General features: G+C 43.0%; 1 protein-coding gene across 1 annotated transcript in view; it reads left to right on the top strand.

The window, feature by feature from the left end:
* LOC135257000 (B-cell lymphoma/leukemia 11B-like) overlaps positions 1–7,991 on the top strand; it is a 42,167-nt gene extending 34,176 nt beyond the window's left edge. The window contains exon 3 of the mRNA XM_064339325.1: positions 5,787–7,991. Coding sequence (XP_064195395.1) covers positions 5,787–7,855 — 2,069 coding nt within the window. The 3' untranslated portion in view covers positions 7,856–7,991. The remainder of the gene's footprint in view (positions 1–5,786) is intronic.
* The last annotated feature ends 4,411 nt before the right edge of the window (positions 7,992–12,402 follow it).

Here is a 12,402-nt window from a genome sequence, read left to right as displayed (position 1 = left end):
AACCTTTGCGTCTAGCGTCTAGTGTTTTATAGCTTTTACTGCATACTGAATCATTGCGAAATCTGGAAGACTTCCACAACAGTAATTTAGTATTGGCTACTTTTTAGAAGCGTGGCGACTCTATACTTTTTTCTTAAGGCTTGTTGGCTGTTATTACTGCAGGGCTGAACCTGTGAATTATCAGCTATATTTGCATGTTCCAAAGAATGTAATGAATGATTTATAACTGGTCCTTCCTTCTGCTGAGCCACACAAAGGACGTCATTATAAAACACACCGTTTCTTTTTCGATTCTTTGCGTGCTTCTGCACTCGCGGCTGTTTTTTTGCATATTTTAGATGTGGATGAAATATGTTCCGAGCTGTCATGAGACAAGCAGCATCGGTTGTGAGGCGGAATTTTCCCTTTGGGAAGAGAGAGTGGTGTTGGTGGTGGTGTGGCGCAGCGGGGTGGGGTGGGGGGGGGGGGTGCACCCATTGTCTTTTAACGACACAAGTCACACCCTTCAAGATGAGATGCAAATTTTCCTGGAGTCAGGCTTTGAATGAGGCAGTGACGGTGACAGGCGTCTTTTGAAGGCTGAGCGTCACAGCTCCTGCGGGATACGGGGGGGATTCGTCACCGCCCACCTCTTCTCTGCGCCGCGGCGGCGTTTGGTGCTGAGAGCGGCGGTGTGCGCGCCGCTCTGAGTCACGCGCCTCACTTCATCTTCTCCTCTCCTCCTCCTCCTCGGAGGAGGAAAACAAGAGTGAACTGGAGACCACAGAAAGGTCCTGGAGTCATTAGAATATCAAACGCTACCTTTATTTTTGTCCTTGCCCATCTATAGAATACTTAATTGCAGGAGGTCTCGATGACACATGCATGTCTATGAGCACGGAGCATATCTGAGGAGCACACTCTAGGGCGTCCAAGACAATGTTTTTTATTTTATATTTTTCATCAGTTTTTTTTGGGCGGGGGGGGCGGGGGGGGGGGATTAGCGGGGTTGGCAGCAGGGGCATTGGAAGCAGGGGATCAGGGGGAAAATGTTCCCCCCAATATTGGATACAGTTACTCTTGTCCCTCCAAATAATTGTGTCGAAAATTACATTTGCTGTGGAATTGTATTTTGAACGGCATGCTGCTGGAGCGCAGTCAACTTTATTGGAGCCCAATCTTTTAGAAAATTTCCCCGTTCAAATCACGTAGTAGGTACCTAGTAACCAACAGGCTCAGTAGGTTGCAGTCAGACAATTGAATGGGTAGAGTACACTGTCCTGTGGTGTGGTACAATATCAATCTGTAGAAAATCACCCCATTCAAATCGTGAACCGTGAGGTTTTGCAAGAAATTTTGCTGTCATATGAGTGGAAAGTAGCGTGACTACTATTAGCATATTGAAAGTCACTTGAATTGTTCAAATTGTATTTTATATAGTCATTATAATGTTATATGTATTATTCAATACATCATAAATTTAACATGCATTACTTCACTGCGTTATGTGTATCAAAGAATAGAACCTTTTTTGTTCCATCGTGAATCTAGCTATCGATAGAATTTACTGCAGCTGGAATGTCTTGTAATGCTTGCTGAAAGTATCGGATCCAGGTTAACAGTCAGATGGCCCAGTGGCTGATTTGGCTGTCCTCTTTTCATTTATTTCCAGCACTCCTTCGTCTACAAATACTTTAACGAAAGCAGTACAAAAAAAAAAAACGGATCCTGTCCAACATTTAATCTGGCACAATGCATCATGTTACTATGTTTGACACATACACGTTACATATTTACATAATGTTACTCTGAACAGCGTTTTGATGGTGGGGTGGAAGTCATGACGTGCAGTAGTTTTTATTTGTGACAAAATATTTAGCTTTATTTTTTTGGCATCCTATGACAGTGCCACGTTGAGCTCTTCAGTATGACCAATTATACTGCCAATGTTTGCCAATGGAGATTGCATGGCTATATGCTTGATTTTATGCATTTGTTAACAATGAGTGTGGCTGAATTAGCTGAAACCTCTAATTAGAAGGGGTGTCCACATACTTTTGGAAATGTAGTATATGTCAGTAGAGGGTTTGGATGGGTAGATAGGTAGAGGGAAGATGGTGTTGAGGTGTAGAGTAGCTCTCGTTCAATTGGCATACATGTAATGACAGCCTGAATTATATCCCCACAGTAACAAAATGAAACCGCAGTTGAGATCAGAGTTAACTGATCACTGTTTAGCCTGCTTTGCCTACATGCGTACAATCAGTGAGAATGTTTGCTGCCCACTTGTATGTACAGTGCTGTACTCTCTTTGAGCACAGCATTTGAGTTTTCCATCCTGTAAGCACTGCGTTTGAGTTCCTTCTCCATGTAAACACAGCGTTTGAGTTCCTTCTCCGTGTAAACACAGCGTTTGAGTTCCCCCTCCATGCAATCAGAGCGTTTGAGTTCCTTCTCCATGCAAGTACAGCGTTAGGTCTCCATGATAAACCCCTCAGGTTGTCTCTGACAACCTTTTATTTTTGTCCATAACAGAATGAACTGATCCATTAAAACAGTTTTAGTTGTTTTTTTCACTGGGCAGTAGTCCTTTGACCACACTGGACGTAAAACAGTTGCAACAGAGTAATGTTTTATTGGTTGGTAGTTTTCATTTAGAAATTTCTTAATTCCACATCATACGTTTTTGAGGTGAAATTAAACTGCCTTGTAAATTTTAATCTGTGACATGGTTCTCTGATTTGGCATACACCTTTAGATAAATGAACCTAATCCATCCTAATAAATCAGGATGTCTGAACACCTTGAGGGTGTTTGGAACAGAGAAGCTCAATAAGAGAGTAATTGCATTAACACTTACAAATGGAAGACAATTACTTTTGGAGACCCTGCCTTATTAAATTCATGAGAAGTAGCTGTACACACTTTAAATATGAGACAAAATAGCTTTCGCTCACAAAAATATTCTCACAGTTCACATCGAAATTAAAGCACTCACATATAATATCAAATTGCAAGGGTGCCCAAATCACCATATGGGTTTCATAATCTGTGATCTATTTGCCATATGCCTATTTTAAATTATTGAATTACACTGTACAGGTTCACAGTTTAGATTTCTATCATGAAATCATTTGTTAAAAATTCCCCAAACCTATAAACCTGAAAAATTTCCATTCAGTACAATGAAACAGTGAGACCTAATGTGGACTATGAAGTGTTGTGCTCTATCACCATAGAAGAAAAAATATGACAAACAAATAAAACTGGCAATGGACTTTACTCTATTTACGTATGATCAGTAATATCCAGAGAAAATTAATGCAGGGGGTTCTCAGAGGAACTTTCGAAGCAGGGACCCCCGTTGAGTTAATTGTCTGATGCCAGATCTGTGGAATAGGTTTATAATGAGGGTGAGATATGTTTGTACTTCCAAGTCAATTAGACTTTTATTTCCTGTCTCTATAATCCCATTAAACGATTGATGCAAACCAAATGACCTCATTAGTTCTCGTTTGTTCGGGTGGACCGAGGCAGTGAGCCGCTATCGTTCTAGCGCTGTAATCTCAAATTAATTAAAATATGTACGATAAACATCAAGGATGGATTGTTTTGCTTATCTTTGCATCTTTACCATCCTCCATGATCAAGGTGGGGGAGTGTTATTATTTTGCACTTGTGCTGTGCACTGACCTCATGGTCTGAAATGGGGGGGCAGGGTCAGGCAAATTTTGGAGTCTTAAGAAAGGAACTCGAGAGTGTCGTTCACTTTGCTGAGGGGACATTATTCATGCTTTATCAGTCCGCTGAACTGTTTATGCTTGTGAAATTAGAGTGACACAACATCAGTTACGTTATATGTAAAGTGATAAATGTTAAAGGTAAGTGTGGTATAGTGCCATTAGGCATAGCAGACTACTAATAAATCACAGCAGAATTTATATATATATATATATATATATATATATATATATATACACACATATATATATAGTGAGCTCCGCAATGTTTGGGACAAAGCCATATTTGTTCTGGATTTGGCTCTGTACTCCACAATTTTAGATTTGTAATCAAACTATTTTCATGTGCTTAAAGTGCTCATTCTCAGCTTTTTATTTATTTTGGTTTCACCATGTAGAAATTACAGCACTTTTTACACATAGTCCCCCATATCAGGGCGCCATAATGTTTGAGAAAAATGGCTTCATACAGTAGGTGTTTCTGATTAGTCAGGTGTGTTCAACTGCTTCCAAAGAGTAGATATCACACAGCTTTCAGTATCTAGTCTTGATTCTATGTTTTTGATTGCCTGTTATTGTCTGATATTGGTGTTTGTCAACATGAGGATGAGTTCTGCCAATGACAGTCAAGTATGAGGCTAAGAAATAAGAAGAAAACAGTCAGAGATGTATGCCAAACCTGAGGCTTACCAAAATCAACTGTTTGGAACATCATTAAGAAGAAGGAGAGCACTAGTTAGGGGCCTGTTAGGCTCAGGAAGACCTTTACATTCGATGACTGAAAAATTCTCACCGTGATGAAGAAAAAACCACAAACACCTGTCTGACAGATCAGAAACACCCTTCAGAGGGCAGGCGTGGATGTCTCACTGACTTCTGTCTGCAGAAGACTTCACAAACAGAGCGAAAGAGGCTACACTGCAAGATACAAACCACTAGTTAGCCACAAAAACAGGATGGCCAGGTTACAGTTTGCTAAGATGTAAAAAACGTTTTGTGAAGAGATGAGACCAAGATCCACTTGTATCAGTGATGGCAAGAGCCCCCTCATGGTTAAATTGAGTGAAATATTATCGACCTTGTTTTAAAACCACAGGTAGCCTCATTACATCGGCCTGTAGTGTAAGTAAAATAGGGTCTAAATTTGCAAGATTTATGGCATTGAGGAAGTTAGGCTTACAGTGCCATGAAAAAGTATTTGCTCCCTTCCTGATTTCCTCCATTATTGCAAATTTGTCACACTGAATGGTTTCATATCTTTAAATAAAATTTTATATTAGACAAAGGAAACCGCGTTAACACAAAACATATTGTTGTACATAATGTTAACATTACTGCCCCTTAGCTGGACCCTTCTGAGTGTGTACTAAACAGTGCACCTGGAAATCTTAAACTTTTTTGCAATTTCTCACTGGAAATAACCCTGCACAATATGTTTATTTGGCCCCATCTAACTCATTCTTCTTTGTCATATTTCTTGCAACTTTAGTGCCTATTTTACTTCTACTACAGACCAATGGTATTAGGGTTCACTCAATTTATTTATCTCTCCACCTCTGTCTTATCCCTCCACCTCCCTCTTTGAAAAACAATTGGATAGACCTTCAATAATTTGTTTAATTATTATTAAAGCCAAAGGAGCCAAAGGACGCTACAGGGAAAGCTGTTTCTATGGTTATTTTCGGTAGAAATATTATACTTTGTTTTGTTATTCAATAAATATGCATATATTAACAGAATTTTTCCCTACCTAGTTGTTTCTAAAAAATCACTGGTGACCTAAATTTTTTTGGCCTGTACTGTGTGTGTGTGTGTGTGTGTACATATATCCATTTACCCTGAAACATGAAATATAGTGATATTTATCTTTCTTGAAGAGGGCAGAGTAATTTCTCTCCGTTTCAACAATTCTTTAAATCTTGCTGTGCAGTACAGTTTAGAGCTAAATTTCTACACAAAATGTGTTTGTTGAAACAAGTGTTTCAGTATTACTGTGCCATACTAACACAGAAAAAAGTCAAAAATATTTTTTCCTAAAAAAAATTCTACTTTCCTGTTTCTTGGCAGGTGGAGATGAGCCATCCAGCTACATCTGCACCACGTGCAAGCAGCACTTCTCCAGTGCCTGGTTTCTCCTCCAGCACGCTCAGAACACACACGGGTTCAGAATCTACCTGGAGCCCAATGCCTCCAGATGCTCCCTAAGTCCTCGCATCACCCTCCCTCCCCCCATGGGGATGGAGTCCATACCCCAGCCCCCCCTGGCTGGGTTCCTGGGAGACAGCAACCCATTCCACCTCCTCCGGATGGCCGCTCCCATGCTCCGGGAGCCGTCGGGATTCTTGGAGGGCCGCCTGGGCCCGGGCACGCCCCCCTTCTTGTCCCCGCCCCCACGCCCCCACATGGAGCGGCTGAGTGCCGAGGAGCTGGGCCTCATGTCCCAGCACCCCAGCGCCTTCGAGAGGGTGATGCGGCTCAACCCCATGGCCACCATGGAGTCCCAGTCCATGGACTTCTCCCGTCGGCTCCGGGAGCTGGCGGGAAACACCTGCCCCGCCCCCCCGCCACCCCTGTCGCCGGGGCGCTCAAACCCCCTGCACCGGCTGCTCAACCCGGTCCTCTTCCAGCCGGGGCCCCGCCCCCCGTTCCTCAGCACCCCGCCGCCCCTCCCGCCGCCTCCGCCCGCCCCCACCGTCGCCTCTCCGCCGCCCCCTACTGCCAAGTCCAAGTCCTGCGAGTTCTGTGGGAAGACCTTCAAGTTCCAGAGCAACCTGATCGTGCACCGGCGGAGCCACACGGGCGAGAAGCCCTACAAGTGCCACCTGTGCGACCACGCCTGCTCCCAGGCCAGCAAGCTCAAGCGCCACATGAAGACCCACCTGCACCCGCGCAAGGGCCCCGAGTCCCTCACGGGCCCCTCTGAGGACGGGCTCTCCGCCACCAGCTCCCCTGAGCCGGGCACCAGCGACCTGCAGGAGGAGGGCGGCACCCAGGGCCAGGCGGGACGTCTGCGCGCGGCCGCGGGCGTTGGCCCCGAGAACGAGGAGGAAGAGGAAGAGGAGGAGGAAGAAGAAGAGGAGGAGGAGGAGGAGGAGGAAGAGGAGCCTGAGAACGAGAGCAGGCCCGAGTCGGGATTCAGCATGGAGTCCGAGTTCTGCCGCGCCCGGGAGAACGGGCCTAAGGCCGTCCCGGACGAGAGGGGCGTCCCTGCGGGGAAGGGGGACCAGGAGAGCGCAGGCCTGGGGGTCGCCTCGCACAGGTACCCCGGCCTGATCTTGGATGACAGGAGGAAGCCGCCGCCGCCGCCCTTACCCAAGCGGGACCGGGAGGGGGAGGGCAGGCGCGACGCGGGGGACGAGGACCCGGCGACAGGCCGGGGGGAGGGCCGGGCGGAGCCGGCAGTCCTGAACGGCCGGGACTGCAGCTCGGGGGACTCCTTCACGGGCCTGTTCCACCGCCGCCCCGCTCCCGTCTCCAGCCCCAGCCTCTCCGCCTCGTCCGCCAAGAAGATCAAGCTGGAGGGCGAGCTGGACCTGCCGCCGGTCCCGCTCATCCCCTCCGAGAACGTGTACTCCCAGTGGCTGGTGGGCTACGCCGCGTCTCGCCACTTCCTCAAGGACCCCTTCCTGGGGTTCGGCGCCTCGCGACAGTCCCCCTTCGCCACGTCCTCCGAGCACTCGTCGGAAAACGGCAGCCTCCGCTTCTCCACGCCCCCCGGCGACGCGCTGGACGGGGCCTTCTCGGGCCGCAGCGGGACGGCCAGCGGGGGCAGCACCCCGCACCTGCGGGCGGGGCCCGGGCCGGGCCGGCCCAGCTCCAAGGAGGGCCGGCGCAGCGACTGCTGCGAGTACTGCGGCAAGGTGTTCAAGAACTGCAGCAACCTGACGGTGCACCGGCGCAGCCACACCGGCGAGCGGCCCTACAAGTGCGAGCTCTGCAACTACGCCTGCGCCCAGAGCAGCAAGCTGACGCGCCACATGAAGACCCACGGGCAGTACGGCAAGGAGGTGTACCGCTGCGACATCTGCCACATGCCCTTCAGCGTCTACAGCACCCTGGAGAAACACATGAAGAAGTGGCACGGGGAGCATCTACTGCCCAGCGAGGTCAAACTGGAACACGCAGAGAGGAGCTGAGCGCACTCTCCCTCTCTCTGCACAAAGCTGTCTGCTCACTTATTTCAGTAAACAGAGGGAATGGGGGGTAGCTGGACAAGCAATCTTTTTTCCAAAATGTTGTTTTTGTTTTGTTTTTGTCTTTTTTGGGGGGGGGGGGTGGGGTGGGAGGGGTATCGTTGTTTGTCGATGGTTTGTTTGATTTGTTTTTCCTTTTGAGAAAAAAAAAACTGATACCTGAGAATTAATGGCGACAGGAAAATTTTGAATTTTAACCATGGCCTAGACTGCATTTGGGATAAACGTTTTCACTCAATCTGAGGATTTAACGGTGAGGAATTCACGGAGCCTTTTTAACTGTGCAATAATTTCTGTATTTATTGGAATTTTTGTATTAATATTTGGCATGTGCAGGTATTCTTTATTTTCACTTCATTTTCAAGTGCTGGGGTTTTGAGTATTTATACCCAGGTGATGTGCTGATATTTTTCTTTTTAACAAAATTGAATACTGTTGTTTTTAAATTATATTATTGGCTACTTCAATGACCTTGCAATTAGGCTACCCAAATAATTTATTGCTGGAGAACTGAGATTTACTTTTTAAAAAAACAGCTATTTTGCCACACATGGATCAATTACATGCAACAATCCTTTGATGTAGCATTTATTGATTTTAATGATAAATTACTGATTTATTAATATATGCAATTGGGTATGTTAGCACTGATTGTCAGATCTGACAGTAAACTAGGACAGGAATTTGCCATTTACAAATCCCTTTTCCTCCTCAAAATATTCAAAGAAAGGAGAGAATTAAAATAGTAAAAAGAGATGACAGAGTCAGCTGCTATTCGGTACCAAGTACCAGACCACACCATAGCGCTATGATATAAACTTTGAGTGCTTTGCTGTTGCTGTGCAGGTACTATAATTGTCCGGAACTTTATATGTTTAAATTGTTGACAATGATATCAGATATCCCCCACATGCAATTATAGGAGTCGTATTATACTTAATCGATGCGAAAGCAGATATTTGATTGAACTTTCTTTTTTCATTCAGTCATCGTAAGCCTGTGGTCTCAGCTAGGATGCCAGATGGACTGGCGGCGTATCCTGTGCAATGGCTAAATATCTCAGGATCAGTTAAATGGCGATTTATTTCATTTTTACACTTTTTTAGCTCTAGTTGTTCTAGCTGAAAATGTCACCTCTGTATGAATGCTCTGTAACACTGCCAGCTGTCGTTTATCTGCTCATGAGCTAAACGTCTTGTACCAGGTATTTTGGCTCTCCTGAGAAGGGAGGGATTCAATTCAAGTGGAACAAAAACACATTTCTCATTTATTTAAAAAAACTCAACCTCAGAAACTTTGAATCAAATGAACATATCCTAAAGATATTGCACTCCAAAACCCCTTATCACAGATAAAATGTATGTGAAAGCAACGATTATATTGTAAGGCATTACCTGTCATACACACCATGTCAGGTAATCAAGAAAAAGTGTCGATTATTCCAAAAATAGGTGAAAAGTCTGACATTGCATTTTTTTTTGTTTTCAGTTGCTGCAGACCTGAGATCCACAGAATTATCACTAAAAGTAAAACCAGAGCCTTTCCATTTTGGAAAAACGATATTTGTGATATCAGTTGTTCTGATTTGAAATTTTGTGCTTAAGAGTTTTTCATCAGAATGATTGTTTTCAAAGCAGTCTGGAGTGATCTGTTGGACTGTACTGAGATAGCAAGTCTGCTTTACTTTCTCCTCCTCTTTTATGGGCCTCCTGTCTGTCTCATCCCTGAGATAAGGCACAAATGAAGTTCTGAGTTCATTAACAGCTCAGACTTCAGGAAGCATGTGCCGAGGCCTAAATCACTGCAGAGGGCCTTACTTGCCCCACCCTCTCGCCCCAAAACTACCCCTTCCACTGAAAATAAAAATCGTTTAATTAATTGTTCTATTTGGCTGATCCATGCTACACTTCTTCATTTGATATGCACACACATGCATACATGCTTTTTCTATGCACACACACACAAAGTAAGGTTTAAAGGCACTTTGGGCTGTTTTCTGACCGAAGTACACGCCTTGCGTATCTTCAGAGGGTCAAAATTGTTAAAGTTTTGTTAAAAAAAACAACGGTCCCAAACAACGTGAAAACGTACAGAGGTGCTCGTCTACGTAACTGAGGAAAGAATATTAGTAACAATAGGAAAATCAGGTGGAGCAATCCCTGCAAAATGAGCTCATCGTTGTGGTGAAAGTAGACGTGCCTGAACTTGCGATGGGAGGGGAGCATTTCAACTGAATGCAGCACTCAATCTATACCCTACTGAATGTAAACACACAACAAGAAAGTTGTTTAAATTCGGAGTTCCGTTTTTATACCAACCGACTCGTCAAATCTCCTGCGCCTTTTCAAAAAAACCAAATAGAACTTTCATAATATATCTGAAAATCAGAGGAGGCTACATTGGAAATATCCTGATTCAAGGAAATGTAAGGTTGAGAGTATCTTAACTTCACTATAGCTGGCAGGAAATTGTAGTCATACGATTATTGTGCAGCCTGGCTGTATCACTGCATTGTTTGCTCTTCAGAGGATAATTGTTGGATGAAAGAATTCCAGCTGTATAAATGGATTGTATGTAAAAATGTAATTTGTTTAATTGCTCAGAATAAGAGCATCTACTAAACACCAAAATGTAATGCAATGAAAGGCCCACTCCTGACCTGTATTATTCTGTTTTACCACTGTAGTCGTAGTCTTATTCTGGCTCTGAAGACTGGTGTCATGTTTTGGAAAGAGAACTCATTGGTTAGGCTGTACCAGTGCTCAGCAAATTACTGCCTACTTTCAGTAGTTCTTAAAACTGACATGCCAAGAGTAGACTTGCAATTAAGGCATGACATAGTAAATTACATTGAATACTTAACCAACCTAATTTACAAATTCTCCACCCTGTTTTATAGCATTCATAAATGTGCATGAACAGATTTAACTATGTATCAAAAGGAAAGTCACAGAGTGATGTAATCCCCACAAATGACATCCTGATAGCAATTTTGAACCATTTAACAGATACAAAAGGTCTTGTAACCTTACAGCAACTGATTTTGTGTTCAAAAAGCAGTCTCATGTCCTTTATTACATGTGGCCCTTAGCCTTACAAGAAGTCATTGTGAAGTCTTGGTGAGTCCAATCAAATACTTTCCATTGGTTCCAGTTTTTTTACAGAACAGCCATTCATGTTTTTCTGTGGGATCTTTAAATAAGTTGATAACTCAGAGGGGCAGCTAATATTCATATGCTGATAGGACCGCAGCACTGCCAATGGTGCCACTATAAACATGTCATAGCATACGTTAAGTTGTAATTCAATGTTACATACGGGTGCTTTGGATACTGATCTTTCAGTAATCGACTCTTGGCACAAAATTTCTTATCAAGAAAAACAACTGGTAATAAAAAATAGCAATTTCTCCACATAAGTTCAATTTTCATAGTAAAACCAATAATATTTGGAAAAAAATCCCAATTATCAATGCAATTAAGCAAAAAAAAAAATCCTAATGCATCCTTTCATGTGTATATATTTCTATATACATGCGTATACACGTATAAAGTGAAACATTTTTCATGAATAATTTTTCACATCAGTCTTAGAGTATGGTCTTCTGGTGGTGATACACAGAGTGAGATTTTACAACAGGAAAAAACTGAATAAAATCTGGAAAGGCAGAATTTTTTTTTAAAAAAGAAGTGCACGCTGTCTTAAAATATGTTTACATTGCTGGAAAAAAATCAAGGGTAAAATTGTATGTTTGTACATGTGTTTTCAGCCATCAAGTATTTTTTTTAAAGTTTGACTATGCTTTTTCTGAATGCCATAGTGGTCATAGGTATCCTTTTTTTCCATGGTGATGGGATTTTTCATGAATATGAATAAATATATACAACACTTTTCAGCTGTAAATAGTTTACCAGTATTTGTTATATTGATGAATGCCGGGGACATTTTTCAAAATTGGAAAAGTATTTTATGGTTTAAGAAGTGGGCTTTTGAAAATGTTTTGTCACTGTAACTGTAAAAATCTCTAGCTTGAATAGGCAAGCTTATGCCTTTGATGTAATAAATAAACTGAGAGAAACAATCCAGGACTATTATGGCAAAGAAGGCCAACTGTTGTCTGTTCAGGGATTCTGTGGCAGAAATTATTGTTTGTTGGAATCGCTTTGTAGGAAACAAAGTATTTTTCATCCCCAAGAATTACTCTTTTTAATGGTGAGCTTAAACTCGCTCGTAGGCACTTGTCTTTCATTTTACTAGGACTTGGTATTATTAACTTACACATCCTTTGTGAAAAAAGATACTGAAAGTATTTTTGTCATTCTTTTTTTCTGGGGATGGTACATAATAACTTTTTAAAAAGTTTCAGAATGGAACACACAAGCTGCCACATTATATATAAATATATATATATTTTTGATTTGGCAGGATAAAATGGTGCAAAATCATATCAGAAGAATTATTATTCTAAAAATAGATCCAATTGTACAGAC

This window comes from Anguilla rostrata, chromosome 6 (assembly GCF_018555375.3).
Source record: "Anguilla rostrata isolate EN2019 chromosome 6, ASM1855537v3, whole genome shotgun sequence".
Lineage (NCBI taxonomy): Eukaryota > Metazoa > Chordata > Actinopteri > Anguilliformes > Anguillidae > Anguilla > Anguilla rostrata.
The sequence above is the reverse complement of the archived record's forward strand: the minus strand, read 5'-3'. Positions and strand labels throughout refer to the sequence as shown.